Source organism: Raphanus sativus, chromosome 4 (assembly GCF_000801105.2).
Source record: "Raphanus sativus cultivar WK10039 chromosome 4, ASM80110v3, whole genome shotgun sequence".
Classification (NCBI taxonomy): domain Eukaryota; kingdom Viridiplantae; phylum Streptophyta; class Magnoliopsida; order Brassicales; family Brassicaceae; genus Raphanus; species Raphanus sativus.
The window spans coordinates 10640223-10659307 of record NC_079514.1 but is presented as its reverse complement, the minus strand read 5'-3'; the positions used below and the strand labels follow the sequence as shown (position 1 = coordinate 10659307).

Sequence of the window (19085 nt, the reverse complement as noted above, 5' to 3'; positions counted from 1 at the left end):
AACTCGATCATTAGTAAGAAGGTCCAAAGCCATATCACAAATCAATTCTTTCATCACAGGAAGAATAAGAATAAGACGCAAGGTCGCCATGAGATTAATCTTAACCTTTGCGATTTTGTTTGGTCTTTGCAATGAAGCCTACGGGAAAGCTTCTATAGATATAGATATGAAACTGAAGGCCCTTAATAAGCCAGCGTTGAAAACTATCAAGGTATGTATGGAATGAATCCTAAGGCAAAGATAATTTTCAATGTTCCTGTTTTTTTTTTTTGGTTTCTGAGTTCCCAAAGTCAATTGTAATCTATCTGTAGAGTGAAGATGGAGACATTATAGATTGTGTAGATATCTACAAACAACATGCTTTTGATCATCCGGCCTTAAGAAACCACAAGATCCAGGTAAACAAATTAATTCAACACATGCATGCCACAAGAGACTCTAGATACCGCTTTTTCTTTACCCATTCTGCATATATGCATGCAGTTGAAACCAAGCGTGGAGTTTGGTACAACAAAGACCACTATACCAAACAACGGTACTTCTAAACCAATCACATCTCAGAGTTGGACCAAATCTGGGACTTGTCCCAAAGGGACAATACCGGTTCGTAGAGTCAGTAGAGAAGACATAATCAGAGCCTCCTCACCGTCTCATTTTGGAAGAAAAACTCCTCGGAGATACGACTTTCTAGACAATGCACTTAAACACAAGGGTAATTTCAATATAACAGCTGAAAGATTACGCCAACCACGCCCAAAGGACCGATCGGTACGTAAAGTCAAAGGTGTTGAATGAAGAAGTTATATCCTTTTTATTATTTACTATTGTTAGAACTTAGAAACACTTCTTCTATGGTGATGATACAGGAAGCGATACTAATCGCTGTTGGGTACAATTATGTTGGTGCTCAATCTGATATAAATGTCTGGAACCCTCCGCGAGTCCAGTATCACGACTACAGCTCTTCTCAGATATGGCTGATTGCTGGCCTCTCAGATCAATTTGAGACCATAGAAGCTGGCTGGGTGGTACGTTTTTTTTCTACCCCAAGAAATCATATAGCTTGCGTTAGAAGTAACCCCCATAAAACTATTTGCAGGTGAACCCACACGTTTTTGGAGACTCCCGCACACGCCTGTTCACCTATTGGACTGTAAGTTACACCATTACATGACTATATACAGACTTTTGTACATCTCAAATCACAGTTTCATAAATTAATCTATTTGGGCTGCAGAAAGACTCATACGCTACAACAGGCTGCACCAACCTCTTGTGCTCCGGTTTTGTCCAAACAACAACTAGCTTCGCCCTGGGTGCAGCCGTAGAACCCGTTTCAACTCCCTCGAGTGAACAATATCACATCACTGTTAGCATGTTCCTGGTAAAATTTTCTATTTTATATATTGTAAGAATTTGCTCAAAAAATATATATTGTAAGAATATAAAGCTCTCACATCAAGAGTTTCTGTTTAGCATAGTACATGAGAAAGATGATTCAATCCAATTGCCGTCAATTAGTTTTAAGTTAGAATTCGAGGAAAAAATATCATCCTTTTGTGCCTTATTTGTATGCATTTTGATCATAAAACCGTACGTGTTTACAGGATCCGAACACCCAAAACTGGTGGTTGACTTGCGGAAACAACGTGTTAGGGTACTGGCCGGGAAATCTCTTCACATACTTAAAGCACAGCGCCACGGCAGTGCAGTGGGGTGGAGAAGTGTATAGCGCTAACGTGAGGAAGAAGCCACACACAAAAACTACAATGGGAAGTGGAAGATGGCCATCTTACCGCTATGGCGAAGCTTGTTTCCACACCAACGTTAGGATCAAAGACTATTCCTTGCAGATCAAGTATCCCCCGTATCTATCCGAGTACTCTGATGAGTATGATTGTTATTCTACAAAGCTTAACCGGGAAACGTATAGGGCAGAGCCCATGTTCTTCTTTGGAGGACCTGGTCAGAATCGTTTTTGTCCTTAAACTTTAACCTTTGTAGAGCAGAATTCATATACCTGAATAATGATTTAAACTCCTAAATCAATACAGTGTGTTATCTAGACGTAAACTGAACTTATCTGAATGTAATGAATAAAACTATGGATTCCAAAAACGGTTTCTTAGATTGGTAATGTCTCCATGACCAATCTGCCAAGTTTGTATGTTCATCTCCGTTGTTTCCTTCTCTTCCGTTCACCAGCTCTAACAAAACTACAGCGAAGCTGTACACATCGATCTTTTCATTCAATTTTAAAAGTGAATTTTAAGCGTTCTGAACTTCAGGTTCCCGATCTCCGGTGGGATTTCACCGGAGAAGGAGTTAGAACTGAGGTCGAGAATCTCGAGTTGTGGTGAGAGACGGTCGATGTCGGCGGGAAGAGTGCCGTTGAAGTAGTTCTGGGAGAGATCGAGATCTCGAAGCTTGGTGCAGTTGTAGAGAACGGTCGGGAACTCGCCGGAGAATCGATTAGACGACAAGTCGAGAGTTTCAAGGTTTGGGAAATCGCATATATTGGTCGGAACCGTTGCGGCGATGGTCTGGTTCTTTAAACTTATCCCGGTGACGATTCCGGCGACGCAGGTAATCTCCGACCAGTCGCACGGGGAAGATGTGTTGTTCCATAGGCGGAGAGACGGTGGGTCTCCGAGACTGCGTTTCAGGTTAAGAAGTGTTGACCGTTCGTCGAGCTGCGAAATTACAGAAAAGGGTAGTGAGGTGAGAAGGAAGAGCATGAATGGTAAAGGGTAAAAGAGTCATATTTGTAGTTTTTGTTCGTTGGGGTTTTGTCGGGAAATTTGTCAAACAGAGTTTGACTGGTAGGGATTCATACAAGTTGAAGTTAGTTGCAGTTTTTAACGTATTTTTATAGATGAGATAAGAGTTCAGTTTTTAACGTATTTTTATAGATGAGATAAGAGTTCACAATTAATATTTCTCAAAGTATACAAAGTACCTTAAAAATATATAAAATCAATTTTTATGGAACAAAAATAAAATCTAAAAAATTTTACTTTCAGGAAAGGAGAGAATAATATTTATTAATATTTTGTTTATTTTTATATTCTATACTTTCTAGTTAAAGTTGTCATTTATATGTTATTGAGTTGAGATGTTTTAAATATATTTTATTTTAAAAAATATTCAACTTTGCCATGATATTTATTTTTAGAATGTTAGTTTGATTTTAATTAGGTGTAATTTATAGTTGTATGGTTATTTTAATTATAATTTCAGACTTTGTTTATTTTGGTCTATTATAAGGGTTTTTTATTTTTTTAAATACACAAATCACTTATAAAATTTTTAAACTACATTTTACAGAATTGAAAAATTATAGTATAAGACCAATCTAAAATTGTATTATTAAAAATATACCACTACATTAAAAAGTTATCAACTGAAATAAAGATTTACCCTTTTAATCAAAGTTGTCAATCTAAAACACTCAAACATGTTTATACAATTAGTTGTTTATTTATATAAAATTATTTATTTATATTTTTATTATATTCCTTGTTATTTATATAAAATGTTTTTTATTAAATTACATGCTTAAAATATAAAAATTTATATATATAGTTTTTTATCTTAAATTTATTTTTTTATTTATATAAAGAAAACACGTTTTTATTAAATTACATGATTTAAGTATAAAATTTTATTTCTTCTTGATAATAAGGTAACTTGTAAACAAATATTGACAAAAACAAATTTAAATAAAAGATATTATTAATGGTATTTTAGTAATAAACTTAATTCATTAAAATTATCATCTATCTTATTAAAACAGAAACATTACAACTTCTTCTAGGTGGATTTTAAGGTTGGACCTTATGTAATTAATGTTATATTAATCTACTTATTATTAGACATGCCTTTTTATAAATAATTAATATCAACCATTACCATAGTTTTTCACTTATTACCTTATTATTATATTCAATACGCATGTTTCTTTATATTGCATATATTTTACTATAAGCTAGATACATCCGCTAGCATATTATACTATAAGATAGATTATTAATAATACATCTACTAACATATAATACTATACGACAGATTACTAATAATACAGTATATTATCTGTATTCATTAACTTGCATCTATCAATATTAGCAATACTATGAAGACGACTAACTCTATACTTTGAACCTATAAACCATGACATACTAATTTATAACAAAAATGATATTACTGTTACAAATTAGTTTTTATAAAAATTATTTATAGCAGCAATTTGTTATATAAGATAAATTTATTTTTTTCCTGTTCAGAAAAAAAGAAACCTATGAATATATATCATTAAGTTAGCCAAAAATCTTCCGAATAAATAGTAAATCTCACCAACCCAAAAAAATGAATTAAAAATATAACAAAAGATATTATGTTTGAAATTTAGTTCACTGGGTCGGGTATAAATCTGTTCATTTCAGGTATGAGTTCTTCGAGTTCTCAACATTTGGATCTAAGTAGGTATTTGATTTTTTTTTGTCCGGGTTGATTTTTTTGGTTCCGGATCATTCTGACTTTTTTATATTATAAATCTTAAACTAGATCATGACCCGCTCTACCGAGCGGGAGTCAATTTTTTTTTATCTTTGTTTCTACTAAATTTACTAAATGTTATACATGATTGCAATGTGTATTAATATAAAATTTTGATAAATAACAATGTGTACTAATGTGTTTAAATAAGTAATGTGTTTAATTACTAAATTTGATTTTTAAATTTTATGATAACGTGAAGTAGATTTTTATATATATTATTTAAAATATATAGTGCTATATATTTTGTATTTTCAACATTTATCATATAAAACTTACACTGGGGTATTATTTATATGAAAATATGTGTAACATAATATATAATTATATTATATAAACATATCTACGATTTTCGCAAAGGCCATGCGCACCCGCACGGGTTTTATTTTTAAAATGTATTCTATATTGTTTAGTTTTATGTAGTATTGAGTTTGTATAATTCAATTTTGTGTTTAAAGAACAATATCAAATCTGTCTTTATGTAAAAATAACACTTTGCAAGCGCGAGTTGTGTCTTTTTATTGTAACACAAAATTTTATATAAAACTTATGTTTTTTTGTACATTACGAAATTTAATTTTTTAAAATAACTATTACATAATTTCAAAGTGAAGTTTATCTCTGAGGTCTAATATATTTTGTGTGTAATGGTTCAAAGCATTTTCGATATATATTATATTTCAGTTTGGTTTGTTTTTAGTATTATTGTATAAGTATAATACTATACAATATTACTATATTCTATACAATATATAAAGCTATGTGTTATTTGTTTTAGAAAGTAGATTAGGCCCAACGTAGTATGTATGTGTCTGTGATTTATCTACTTAATGTTATTCGTACTAATAAAATTAATATGGCCAATGAAAGTATACTGATCAATTTAAAATAAATTGTATAAGGTAATTCTAAAACGATTAATATTTTTAGTATCTATCTTATTTAAATCGATATGTAATAAATGTGAAAATCATATATGGAATATGGACAAAAAGAATAATTGTATTTAAGGAAATACATCAATGCAAAGTTAGACTATAGTACATATTATATATAAAGAATGAGACATTTAATTTAAATATATGAGGTCCATCTTTAAAATCCACCTAGAAAAAGTTGTAATGTTTCTGATTTAATAAGATAGATAATATACAACATGTATATAAAGTATGTGAATCAAAAGATAAACCCGCGCAGGTGCGCGGGTCATGATCTAGTTGTAATTAAATATTCTAAAAATTAACATAAGAGCGACATAAAAAATTCAAATATATTATAGAGATAGAATAATTAGTTACCTACAATATATCTAATGTTGATGAATAACGATTTCACGATGTAGCTCTTATGTGATATTCGGATCGACAAAAGTTTCTTTATATACAACATTTTTGATGAATATGCTTTTTTCCCTAGCACACGAGCACACAAACAGTTCTACTTAGAAACATTCCAAAACTTCTAATCAGAGTCTATTATGGGCCCAAGCAAAAGAAGCATCGACTTCCGACCACCAGATAGTATCAGTATAATCAGCCGCAATATTCCTTAACTGTGTCTTTAGCATAGTGGTTAAATAGTCAAGAGTTCAAATCTTCCTACATGTAACATTTTTCGGCTATTTTTTATTTTGAGCTTATACCCTTTAAAATTCTAGATCCGACACTGCTTCTAAGTTCCAAATCAAATCTTATATTCTATAATCTAAGAAATAATATTCTCTAGAAATCGATCGATAGATTTAATGTAAAAATCTTTAGATCTTAGTTAGTAGGTCATGATGCTTCCACATTTTTGCTAAATAAATAACTAGTAAAAAATAAGAAATTTATGGAATTAAAATAAATAGAATACTAGGAATGAAATACATCGACAAATAGAATGAAATTCATCTCATCCATTCATGATCAAATTTGTTATGAAATGATTTTCTTTGAATTTATGGAATTAACATAAATAAAATATTAGGAATGAAATACAACAAAAAATGGAATGAAATTCATCCAATTCATTCATGATCAAATTTGTTATAGAATGATTCTCTTTGAATTTATGGAATTAAAATAAATAGAATATTAGGATGAAATACAACAAAATTGGAATGAAATTCATCCCATTCATAATCAAATTTGTTATCAAATACTAGAAACGAAATACAGCAAAAAATGGATTGGAATTCATCCAATTCATGATCAAATTTGTTATGGAATTATTCTTTTTATATTTTCTCTATTTAATTTAGGAATTGATGGATGTCAAATGGTGAAACAATTAAGGAATTAATGGAATAAGCCATTATACATCATTCCATTTCAAAAATCAACAATCCAATTGCAGCTATTGTTTGAACTTCGGTTTCTTCTTCCTCTTTAACTCCTATCACTCATCCTCACGAGTTTGAAACTATTTTATTCAATTTATCAAATTTTAGCCAAAAAGACAAAGATAATTTTAAGCAAATATAATGGGTAACGGTAATTTATTCGTTTACTCACTGAAACTGGAATTACAAAAAAAAAATATTAGTCAACTTGGAAGATTGTTTTGTGATAAGGGAAAGAACTAACGTTAAATCTGTTAGTAAAAAAACAAACACATTCAAAGCGAATCCATCAATGTTATATATACTTAACTAGTGGTTTTCCGGCGCTACGCGCCGGGTCTGTATGTTTTATTCTTACATGAATTTATAATTTATTATATGATTTTAGTAAAGAAAATATGTTAAAAATATGAAAATAAAAATATGTTAAAATTAAATGATATTTTTCTAATATTTTTGATAGTGGTTAACGAACGTAGTATATTACTTTGTTTGAAATTGTTTAGTTCAAAGAGAAATAACATAAGTGGCTGTTACAAATTGATTTAATAAAAATAGAATAAAAAACTTATAGTCGTAACAAAGTTAATTTAGTTAGAAATAAAGCAAAGTTGACATTTTATTTAGAGAACATACTTATATTATTAATTATTAGAATACTTATGATCTATTAAACTTGTACTAATATATGTAGTTCAAAGAATAGAAAAATAGAATAAGTTTCATATTTTATAAATTTTATAAAAAAAATAAGGGTGAAGTATCAATTTTTGGTAAACTAATTGATGAGTATTAATATATACTTTTCAGATTACCACGTTTATTTTTTAAATATGGAGGTGCGAGTTGTATGTGTTAGTTTAGTTTGAAGGCCTCTAAAAATATGTATTTAAAATAAGAAACATAAATTTATTTTCTATATTAATTTTGTTATAATGGAAGATTATGTCTGTCTGTTAACGAAATTCTTGTTTGTCTACCCTTATTTGCAAATATCAACGAATCTTGATAAATTTAAATATATTTTTTTTAGCTAAAAATATAAATGTTTGGTAAACTTCTCTATTTAATGGACAAATTATGTTTTAACCGGAGTGGAACATTTCACCAAATCTTCTTACCTTTCCATCAAGCAACAACATATCAACCCCAACAACTTGCCTATTTCTTAACATTTCAGGCTTGCCAAAATTGTTGTATCCTAATCTTAACAACATCTCTATATCGGCTTGTCTTTAACTCTGAACAATGAAACTGGGACTTCGACATGATCTGAAATGGAAAAAGTAAAGGGATTTCCACCCGAGCTCTCACACCGTCTATACATAGGCAATGAAGCTAAGGCAGCATGAATTAAATAAATCTTTATAAAACCTAAATCCGATTAATATGAATTAAATTTTGCTGACAAAAAAAAATCTGATTTACATTGGGTCACCAAATCTACCGATTCAACCGCAGATCCGGATCGGATTCAAAACACTGTTATAAACTCGTGGACATTTATGAAAGAAAGTTTAAAAATTCAATGTCTTTCACAATTAACACCAATTAAAACCCATTAAATATAAATTGAGAAAATATTTTAATGGTTAAAAGAGAATGCCACATGGCATTTTTCCCCCAAGGAGATAAAAAAGCCTACTTTATATATAAAGTATGAAAGAAAGTTTAAAAATTCAATGTCTTTCACAATTAACACCAATTAAAACCCATTAAATATAAATTGAGAAAATATTTTAATGGTTAAAAGAGAATGCCACATGACATTTTCCTCCAAGGAGATAAAAAAGCCTACTTTATATATAAAGATTTGACTTGAGAAATCATTAGCAGAAAATGTCAAAGGAGAATCAATTCAGCATTCATGTTTGGACAGAGACATTTTAGAAATATACTGAATATGGGTGGACACTTTAACCGATATCCGAAGTCGCACCTGCCTCCAATCCGAAAAACTCGAACCGAAATCCTAACCGAAATAGTAAAATACCCAAATAGATATTGATTTAAGAAAGATTGTATATCCGAACTCGAAAATGTGATATCCGAACCCGAATGGATGTCCGAAGATAACCAAATATATATATATATATATCTACTCTTACATTCTAGTTTTCATCTTTCATTTTATTTAAAATAGTTATATTAGTGTCATACATACTTTAAGATTATATAGTATACATATAAATTACGGAGAAAATGATTTGACATTCACTTAAAATAAATATTAAGCTTTTTGTTTCATGTATTAACAAAAGTTTCATCCAAATTCTAAAAATAGTAGTCAAATTAGAGTTTATTTAATTTTGAAATATTACCTTCAAATCTATTAATAATTTAATCTATTAAAAGATATAAAAAATCAGTTAATCTAAAACTAAAATTTTAAATACAAGAACCTTAAAATGAAAAAAATTAATATTTTCTTTTAAACTCTAAATATCCGAACCTGACCCGAAATAACCGAACCCGAACTAAAAATAGCCGAGTCCGATCCGAAGTACAGAAATATCCGAACGGATATTATACCCCTATATCAAAATATCCGAAAATCCAAAATACCCAGCCCGAACTCGAACGGATTTCCGAACGCCCACCATTGTATTGAAGCATTCATAACTTCATATATGGTTAGTATGAGTATATAGCACAAAGAAAGAAAGAAGGAAAGAATTGACCAAGCCGTTGCAAATCTGGCAGATTGACACTGAAATTTCCGTTTTGCAGTTTATCATAATACCTTTTTAACTTCTCCATAGAAAAATAAATAAATTTGGTTTTATAAACTCGATCATTAGCAAGAAGGTCCAAAGCTATATCATAAATCAATTCTTTCATCACAGGAAGAATAAGAATAAGACGCAAGGTCGCCATGAGATTTATCTTAACCTTTGTGATTTTGTGTGGCCTTTACAATGAAGCCTACGGGAAAGCTTCTATCGATATAGATATGAAACTAAAGGCTCTTAATAAGCCAGCCTTGAAAACTATCAAGGTATGTATGGTATCCCAAGGCAAAAGATAACTTTCAATATTCATAGCTTTTTTTTTGGTTCCTGAGTTCCCAAAGTCGATTGTAATCTATCTGTAGAGTGAAGATGGAGACATTATAGATTGTGTAGATATCTACAAACAACATGCTTTTGATCATCCGGCCTTAAGAAACCACAAGATTCAGGTAAACAAATTCTACACATGCATGCCACAAGAGACTTACACACCGCTTTGTCTTTATACATATATATGCAATGCAGATGAAACCAAGTGTCGAGTTTGGTAAAACGAAGACCACTATACCAAACAACGGTACTTCTAAACCAATCACATCTCAGATTTGGTCCAAATCTGGAACTTGTCCCAAAGGGACAATACCGGTTCGTAGAGTTAGTAGAGAAGACATAATCAGAGCCTCTTCACCTTCTCATTTTGGAAGAAAAACTCCTCGGAGATACGACTTTCTCGACAATGCACTTAAACACAAGGGTAATTTCAATATAACAGCTGAAAGATTAGGCCAACCACTCCCAAAGGACCGATCGGTACGTAAAGTCAAAGGTGTTGAATGAAGAAGTTATCCTTTTTAGTTATTTATTATTGTTAGAAATTAACAGTTCTTCTATGGTGATGATACAGGAAGCGATACTTATCGCTCTTGGGTACAATTATGTTGGTGCTCAATCTGATATAAATGTCTGGAACCCTCCGGGAGTCCAGTATAACGACTACAGCTCTGCTCAAATATGGTTGCTTGCTGGTCTCTCAGATCAATTTGAGACCATAGAAGCTGGCTGGGTGGTACGTTTTTTTTCTACCCCAAGAAATCATATAGCTTGCGTTAGAAGTAACCCCCATAAAACTATTTGCAGGTGAACCCACACGTTTTTGGAGACTCCCGCACACGCCTATTCACCTATTGGACTGTAAGTTACACCATTACATGACTATATAGGGACTTTGGTACATTCTTAAATCACAGTTTCATAAAGACTACTACTAAATAATCTATTTGGGGTTGCAGAATGACTCATACGCTACAACAGGCTGCACCAACCTCCTGTGCTCCGGTTTTGTCCAAACAACAACTAGTTTCGCCCTGGGTGCAGCCGTAGAACCCGTTTCAACTCAATCGAGTGATCAATATCACATCACTGTTAGCATGTTCCTGGTAAAATTTTCTATTTTATATATTGTAAGAATATATATTGTAAGAATATAAAGCTCTCACGTCAAGAGTTTTCTATTGAACATAATACATGAGAAAGATGAGTCAATCCAATTGACGTCAATTGGTTTTAAGTTAGAATTCCAGGAAACATATCATCCTTTTGTGCCTTATTTGTATGCATTTTGATCATAAAACCGTACGTGTTTACAGGATCCATACACCCAACACTGGTGGTTGACTTGCGGAAACAACGTGTTAGGGTACTGGCCGGGAAATCTCTTCACATACTTAAAGCACAGCGCCACGGCAGTGCAGTGGGGTGGAGAAGTGTATAGCGCTGACGTGAGGAAGAACCCACACACAAAAACTACTATGGGAAGTGGAAGATGGGCATCTTACCGCTTTGGCGAATCTTGTTTCCACACCAACGTTAGGATCAAAGACTATTCCTTGCAGATCAAGTATCCCGAGTATCTATCCGAGTACTCTGATGAGTACGATTGTTATTCTACAAAGCTTGACCGGGAAACGTATATGTCAGAGCCCATGTTCTTCTTTGGAGGACCTGGTCAGAATCGTTTTTGTCCTTAACTCTAACTTTTCTAGAGCAGAATTCAAATACCTGAATAATGATTTAAACTCCTAAATCAATACAGTGTGTTCAATATCTAGATGTAAACTGAACTTATCTAAACGTAATGAATAAAACTACGGATTCGCAACTGATATGAGACCAACTTCTTATTTACAGATTTGTTCTTATTATTGTCATTATGTAACTCAAATCAGTCACACATCTCTCTGCTTCTCTGTATGCATCTTGCCTTGATTCAAAAATAAGAGAAATAACAAGGAATTTCAAATTTATTGAGACAATTTCCTTTCATTTATTCTGAACAGAAAGACTTATATAGTTAACTAGCCTAAACTGTTCTTTGTTTACACACGACACATGCGTTAAAAATTCTTAAAATAGCCTAAAAATTTGTGATGATTGATTATACAAAACCTAAAGCTTCATCTTCTACCCTTTTACTTGTCCTCCGACCAGATAAACTAACCAGTAAAAGTGCCACAGATGCCTCTGTTGCAGTCCTTTTTGTCGCCTCAAGTCCTTGTTGGCGAAGAACATAAAAGAATAAAAGATCTCTTTTGGAAGGCATGTGACTAGGCAATGTGTAGTACACATTAGACCTATCTTAAACATTGTTGTCATCTCCTCCGTGTTAGAAGCATCTTTGATGTCCTCATCAAAAGCCTCTGTGATCGGTTTCTTAGATTGGTAATGTCTCCATGACCAATCTGCCAAGTTTGTATGTTCATCTCCGTTGTTTCCTTCTCTTCCGGTCACCAGCTCTAACAAAACTACACCTAAGCTATACACATGGATCTTTTCGTTCAATTTTAAAAATGAATTTTAACTTTACTTCAATTATCATAAATGATACAAAAACTAAAATCAGTTACTTTAATCGTGATATCAAAGTTACACCATTTACAAAACAGATGTCAATGTTAATATCATTTTTTGGCAACTGATGTATTGATATCACTTATAACAAATTGATGTAAATATTTAATCTTTTTTGCATCGGTTATTTATGTAAATTATTTGCATCACCACTTCCAAAATCAATTATATAAATGATACAAAATAATTTTACATCATCGTGTATACCGAAAACAAGTATTAAAAATAAACGATGATAAACAACCTTTATTTTCTTTATTTTCTTGTTCTCCGCTTGTTCTTCGTTTCCTTGTGTAGTCCCGAACCGCAATGAACGTCAGAACCAGAGTGACGGCGAGGATCAGAGCACCGATGACTACAATGATGGCGAAGATTGCCCCAGGCAACCGTCTTGATTTCCGGAGCCCTTTCCGACAATCCTGCAACTTAACAACGGGTTTGTCTGCGCAGAGATTGGTGTTGTTCAAGAAACTTGTCTCGTACGCAAGGTTATCAAGTTGGTCCGGTAATTCTCCGATGAGCATGTTTGAGGACAAGTTAAGCGTTCTGAACTTTAGGTTCCCGATCTCCGGTGGGATTTCGCCGGAGAAGGAGTTAGAACTGAGGTCGAGAATCTCGAGTTGTTGTGATAGACGGTCGATGTCGGCGGGAAGCGTGCCGTTGAAGTTGTTCTGGGAGAGATCGAGATCTCGAAGCTTGGTGCAGTTGTAGAGAACGGTCGGAAAGTTTCCGGAGAATCGATTAGACGACAAGTCGAGAGTTTCCAGGTTTGGGAAATCGCATATATTGGTCGGAACCGTTGCGGCGATGGTCTGGTTCCTTAAACTTATCCCGGTGACGTTTCCGGCGACGCAGGTAATCTCCGACCAGTCGCACGGGGAAGATGTGTTGTTCCATAGGCGGAGAGACGGTGGGTCTCCGAGACTGCGTTTCAGGTTAAGAAGTGTTGACCGTTCGTCGAGCTGCGAAATTACAGAAAAGGGTAGTGAGGTGAGAAGGAAGAGCATGAATGGTAAGGGTAAAAGAGTCATATTTGTAGTTTTTGTTCGTTGGGGTTTTGTCGGGAAATTTGTCAAACAGAGTTTGACTGGTAGGGATTCAGACAAGTTTGAAGTTAGTTGCAGTTTTTAATGAATTTTTATAGACGAGATAAGAGTTCAGTTTTTGTACGCACAGAAAAAATAAGAGGTGAGTGATTAGCTGAATAGTCAGAAATTGTGGGTTTGGCGATCAGATCGCATTACGACTTGTATTTTGACAACTTGTGGCAGTCTTGCAAGTTGCAACATAGAAAACTAGTAGAAAATTCCGGCTTTCGTATTTTGTAAATCATTACACTTTTTTTATTTATAGAATAGCTCCTTATGTTATAATGCCACTGGCCTTTAATATCAAAATTTTAGAATATTAACAAACCAGCTAATTAATTTACAAACTAAACCGTTAACAAATTTTTTTTTTACAAACTAAACCAAAACTAACGTGTTTCAAAACCAATTATTGTCCAGTTTACTATTGTCCACCAAATCAAATCCAATCTATCAAAATTCAGTTGACTACTAGTATATTCCAATTATGTAACACCTACCACAAAAAAAAATTGATCCAGTATATATCATGATAACTCAACCAATATATTGTTTTTCATCTAAGTATCACTTTAATAGATTGTACCTTTTGTAACATTTGTGTGCTTTTCGATTGTTCTTCAAAATATTTACAAACTATTTTTAATGAATAGAATTGTATGGTTTCTGTAATATGCAAAATATATTTGTGCGATTTTCGATTGTTCTTCAAAATATTTACAAACTATTTTTCATAAACACTTGTATGGTTTGTATAATATGCAAAATATATTTATAATACTTTATTTGGTTATTTAGTATAAATGAATATTCAGTAAATTAGTATAAAAAGAATTTCCGGTGTACCAAATCTAAACTAATAATTTCCTACAGAGTTAAATCAATAACATTCCAAGATCTTTTCTTATTTTAAAGCAATCATCATAACTAACAATATCAATCTTATTAACACTATCTCCATATTCTGTTTTCAAAACTTGCATATCATTTTTGATTAACATACGAAACGAATATACTGTTACCTAAAGGTTAGGTTCCCCTTAATCGACATACATTATCTCTTGCAAATCACGTTTGAGTTACATAAAAAACTAAAATATATTGTTTTAACCATTTAACATTAAAAAAAATGTATATAAAAATAATTAAAAACGAATATTCTGCTGTTAAGATTTTTTATTAAACCTATCACACTCAGATGAAACAATATATACATAGCATGTCTTTTGCTTGGAAACACATCATCATTCACAAAACAACATGTGTCTAATTTTGAGCATAACATTTGGAGAAGTGTATAGCCCTAACAACTAAGGTGAGGAAGAAGCCACACAAAAACTACAACGGGAAGTGGAAGATCGCCATCTTACCTCTTTAGCGAAGCTTGTTTCCACACCAACATTAGGATCAAAGACTATTCCATGCAAATAGTTCCCCCGTATCTATCCGAGTACTCTGATGAGTATGATCGTTATTCTACAAACCTTAACCGGGAAACGTATAATGTCAGAGCCTGTTTTCTACTTTGGAGGACCTGGTCAGAATCGTTTTTGTCCTTAACTCTAACCTTTGTAAGGATCAGTTCACATACTCGAGTGCTTTACACTCCTTAATCAGTATTCAATATCTAGATGTAAATTGAACATAATGAATAAAACTGTGGATTCAGAACTGATATGAGACCAACTTCTTATCTACAGATTTGTTCTTATTATTGTCATTATGCAACTTCTTATCATCGTAAACTGAACGTATGCATCTTGCCGTGATTCAAAATAAGAGAAATAAGGAATATCAAATTTATTAAGAGTATTTTCATTCATTTATTCTGAACAGGAAGACTTATCTAGTAAACTAGCCTAAAATGTGCTTTGTTTACGCACAACACATGCGTTAAAAATCCTAAAAGCATCTCAAATTTGTGATTATTGATTATACAAAACCTAAAGCTTCATCTTCTACCCTTTTACTTGTCCTCCGACCAGATAAACTAACCAGTAGAGGTGCCTCGTGTGCCTCTGTGGCAGTCTTTTTTGTCGCCTCAAGCCCTTGTTGGCGAAGGACATACAAGATCTCCTTCATGGAAGGCCTGTGACTAGGCAATGTGTTAGTACACATTAGACCTAGCTTGAACACTGTTGTCATCTCCTCCGTGTTAGAAGCATCTTTGATGTCCTCATCAAAAGCCTCTCCGATCGGTTTCTTAGACTGGTAATGTCTCCATGACCAATCTGCCAAGTTTGTATGTTCATCTCCGTTGTTTCCTTCTCTTCCGGTAACCAGCTCTAATAAAACTACCCCAAAGCTATACACATCGATCTTTTCATCCACCTTTGATGTATAAGCGTATTCTGTAACATTAAAGATGTTAGAGACCAAACAATGATACATACATAACAAGAGACCTGACTGAACTATTTAAAGCGTGTTGTTACCTGGAGCAATGTAACCAAATGACCCAGCAACAGCTGACATAGTATGAGGTTGTTGGTTTTGCTTAACCAAGAGTTTAGCCAAACCGAAATCAGCAATCTTGGCGTTGAATTCATAATCAAGCAAGATGTTGCTTGACTTGACATCTCTATGTATGATCGCAGGAGTACAATCATGATGCATATAGCAAAGTCCTTGCGCTGCTCCTACCGCAATATTCAACCTCTGTGCCCAATTCAAGGTATTAGCCTCTACATCACCTCCTTTCTTCTTGCCATGTAGCCACTGATCCAAGCTGCGTTTCTCCAAGTACTCATACACCAGAAGCTTTGAATCCTCCCGCGAGATACAACACAGTAGTTTCACTATGTTCACGTGCCTGATCGTTCCAAGAATCTCAACTTCAGCGATGAACTCCTTCTCAAGGTTCTTGTCAAGCTTCTTGTTGTCCCATATCCTCTTCACCGCCACGTGTTGTCCAGAGGATCCGATGTATATCTTGTAAACTTTGCCGGATCCTCCACTTCCAATCACATTGTGTTCCATCAGATTCGAAACGATGTCGCGTTCCGCGAAATCTACTCTGTGGAAAGAAGTTAGTTTCCACGTCTCTAAGCCTCTGCTTCTTCTTGGTTTCCTTGTGTAGTCTCGAACCACAAAGAACGTGACGACCAGAGTGACGGCGAGGAGCAGAGCAGCGATGACCAGAATCACTGCGAGGACTCTCCCAGGCAACTTGTTTGATCTCCGAAGCACTTTCCGACAATCTTGCAACTTAACAACGGGTGTGTCTGCGCAGAGATTGGTGTTGTTCAAGAAACTTGTCTCGTACGCAAGGTTATCAAGCTGGTCCGGTACTTCTCCGGTGAGCATGTTCGACGACAAGTTAAGCGTCGTGAACTTCAGGCTCCCGACCTCCGGCGGGATCTCGCCGGAGAGTTCGTTCTCCGACAGATCGAGATCGACCAAGGCTGGCAACAACCCTAGAGCCCTAGGAATCTTCCCGGAGAGTTTGTTCTTCGACATACTCAACGTAACCAGCGACTTCCACGAGATGATTTCCTCAGGTAACTCTCCGGAGAGATCGTTAGAGTCGAGAAAGATCGATATGAGTTTCGAAAGAGACGTTAACTCCGTCGGGATCTCGCCGGAGAACCGGTTGTTCCGAGCGCTGAACACTTCGACGGAAGACCAAGCGCTTATCGTCCGAGGAATCTCACCGGAGAACTGGTTGTTATCTATCTCGATCCTCGAAAGGTTCCAAGCGACTTTCTCCGGTAACTTCCCGGTGAACAAGTTGTTACTCACCTGGAGACTGTACATGTCTCTAGAAGTCCATATCCCGGAAGGAAACTCACCGGAGAAACGGTTGTCATATAGCTGGACCGTTAGGAGGGACCCGCAGTTCCCGAGCGACTCCGGGATAACGCCGGTGAGATTGTTCGAGAATACTACCACGCCGGTGAGCTTCCCTCCCTTGCAGAGATTCTCCGGTAGTTTCCCGGTTAACTGATTCTCGGATACTTCGAACGCCTCTAGGTTTGAGTGTAAACCGAAATCCGCCGGTATCTCACCGGTTAACTTATTGGTAAAGAGTCTCAGCACCTTCAATCTCGGTAATTTTGCGATAACCGCCGGTATAACGCCGGTTAACTGGTTTTCCAACAGGATTAGAGACTCTAATTTCGTCAGATTGCCGATCGCTTCTGGAATTGAACCGGTTAAATTGTTATACGAGAGATCGAGTTCAACAATGTTTTTCGCCGAAATAGATTTGGGGATCTCTCCGGTTAGGTTATTTACGTAGAGGTAGCAAACGGTTAGGTTCTTCAACCCGAATAAGCCTTCCGGGATCCGACCCGATAAGTTGTTAGCGGAAAAGTCCACGTGTTCGAGATCCGTCATGTTCTCGAAAAGAACGGCTGGGATTTCTCCGATCAAATTCATCTCCTCGAACCACAAGTACTTGAGTTTCGTCAACTTCCCAAACTCCGCCGGAATCTCCGCCGGTAAAAACTTATCGTTTAACGCCAAACGAAGCTCTTGGAGCTCCGATAGGTTTCCGATCTCCGACGGGAACGTACCGTCGTATTCGCTCATGTATAGATTCAAAACCGTGAGCTTAGAAAACGCACCTATCTTCTTCGGGATGTCGCCGGAGAAGGCGTTGGCACTGAGGTCGAGAAGCTCGAGTTGTGGTGAGAGACGGTCGATGTCGGCGGGGAGTGAGCCGTTGAAGTAGTTCTGGGAGAGATCGAGATGTCGGAGCTTGGTGCAGTTGTAAAGAACGGTCGGGAACTCGCCGGGGAAGAGATTATACGACAAGTCGAGGGTTTCCAGGTTTGGGAAGTCGCATATATTGGTCGGAACCGCGGTGAAGTTCTGGTTCTTAAAATTTATTCCGGTGACGTTTCCGGCGACGCAGGTGATCTCGGACCAGTCGCAGGGGGAAGATGTGTCGTTCCATAGGTGGAGAGACGGTGGGTCTCCGAGACCGCGTTTCAGGGTAAGAAGTGTGGACCGTTCGTTTAGCTGCGAAATTACAGAAAAGGGTAGTAAGGTGAGAAAGAGAAAGAGGACGGTTAAGGGTAAAAGGGTCATATTGTAATTGTGGTTTGTTGGGGTTTTGCCGGGAAATTAGGCAGACAGTGTTTGACTGGGAGATTCATACAAGTTTTGAAGTAAGGTGAAGTTTTAAAAACGTTTTTATAGAAATATAAGAGGTGAGTGATTCCGCTGAATAGTCAAAAAAATTATTTGAAGGACTGACTCTCCTTTTATCGGTATCAGGCGACTTTTCTTCTTTTATTTTTTGTTTCTTTTTTGTAACGGTTCTTTTCTTTTTGTTGCAACCCCAAAACAAAAACAGTAGAGCATGATACACGAACACTTCGCTACTATTAGGACACAAAAACAATAATTAAAACTTCTTTATGTTCCAAATATCGATTTAACTAGATTTATGTGTGTTCAGTTATATAATTATTGGTTAGATATTGCATTTGATCATTTGACAGATACCATCAAAGCGTCTACGTCAAACTAGAT

The 19085-nt window shown here is 34.9% G+C and overlaps 4 protein-coding genes across 5 annotated transcripts; 2 read left to right on the top strand and 2 right to left on the bottom strand.

Annotated features, from left to right (window-relative positions):
• The first annotated feature begins 88 nt into the window (after nucleotides 1–88).
• On the top strand, nucleotides 89–2009 carry LOC108850237 (uncharacterized). The gene is made up of 7 exons (XM_057007897.1): nucleotides 89–211; nucleotides 312–398; nucleotides 484–603; nucleotides 867–1028; nucleotides 1100–1153; nucleotides 1238–1384; nucleotides 1608–2009. Exons 1-7 carry the CDS (start codon nucleotides 89–91, stop codon nucleotides 1986–1988), a joined length of 1074 nt encoding a protein of 357 aa, XP_056863877.1. The 3' UTR covers nucleotides 1989–2009.
• Nucleotides 2010–9747: 7738 nt separating this feature from the next.
• LOC108853209 (uncharacterized) lies at nucleotides 9748–11769 on the top strand. Of its 2 annotated transcripts, none has more exons than XM_018626655.2 (7): nucleotides 9748–9875; nucleotides 9972–10058; nucleotides 10135–10254; nucleotides 10514–10675; nucleotides 10747–10800; nucleotides 10899–11045; nucleotides 11256–11769. In XM_018626655.2, the coding sequence occupies exons 1-7, from the start codon at nucleotides 9753–9755 to the stop codon at nucleotides 11634–11636; spliced, it is 1074 nt and encodes a 357-aa protein (XP_018482157.1). In that variant the 5' UTR covers nucleotides 9748–9752; the 3' UTR covers nucleotides 11637–11769. The 2 variants fall into 2 exon arrangements, with proteins under 2 accessions (XP_018482157.1, XP_018482156.1); XM_018626654.2 differs by having other exon boundaries at nucleotides 10135–10419.
• A 300-nt stretch (nucleotides 11770–12069) lies between these two features.
• On the bottom strand, nucleotides 12070–13547 carry LOC108850236 (receptor-like protein 52). The gene is made up of 2 exons (XM_018623805.2): nucleotides 12822–13547; nucleotides 12070–12435 (listed from the first exon to the last, which is right to left on the bottom strand). The coding sequence occupies exons 1-2, from the start codon at nucleotides 13545–13547 to the stop codon at nucleotides 12070–12072; spliced, it is 1092 nt and encodes a 363-aa protein (XP_018479307.2).
• A 1842-nt stretch (nucleotides 13548–15389) lies between these two features.
• Nucleotides 15390–18774, bottom strand: LOC108848837 (receptor-like protein 52). Its single transcript, XM_018622286.2, has 2 exons — nucleotides 16040–18774; nucleotides 15390–15955 (listed from the first exon to the last, which is right to left on the bottom strand). The coding sequence occupies exons 1-2, from the start codon at nucleotides 18636–18638 to the stop codon at nucleotides 15537–15539; spliced, it is 3018 nt and encodes a 1005-aa protein (XP_018477788.2). The 5' UTR covers nucleotides 18639–18774; the 3' UTR covers nucleotides 15390–15536.
• Nucleotides 18775–19085: the final 311 nt, after the last annotated feature.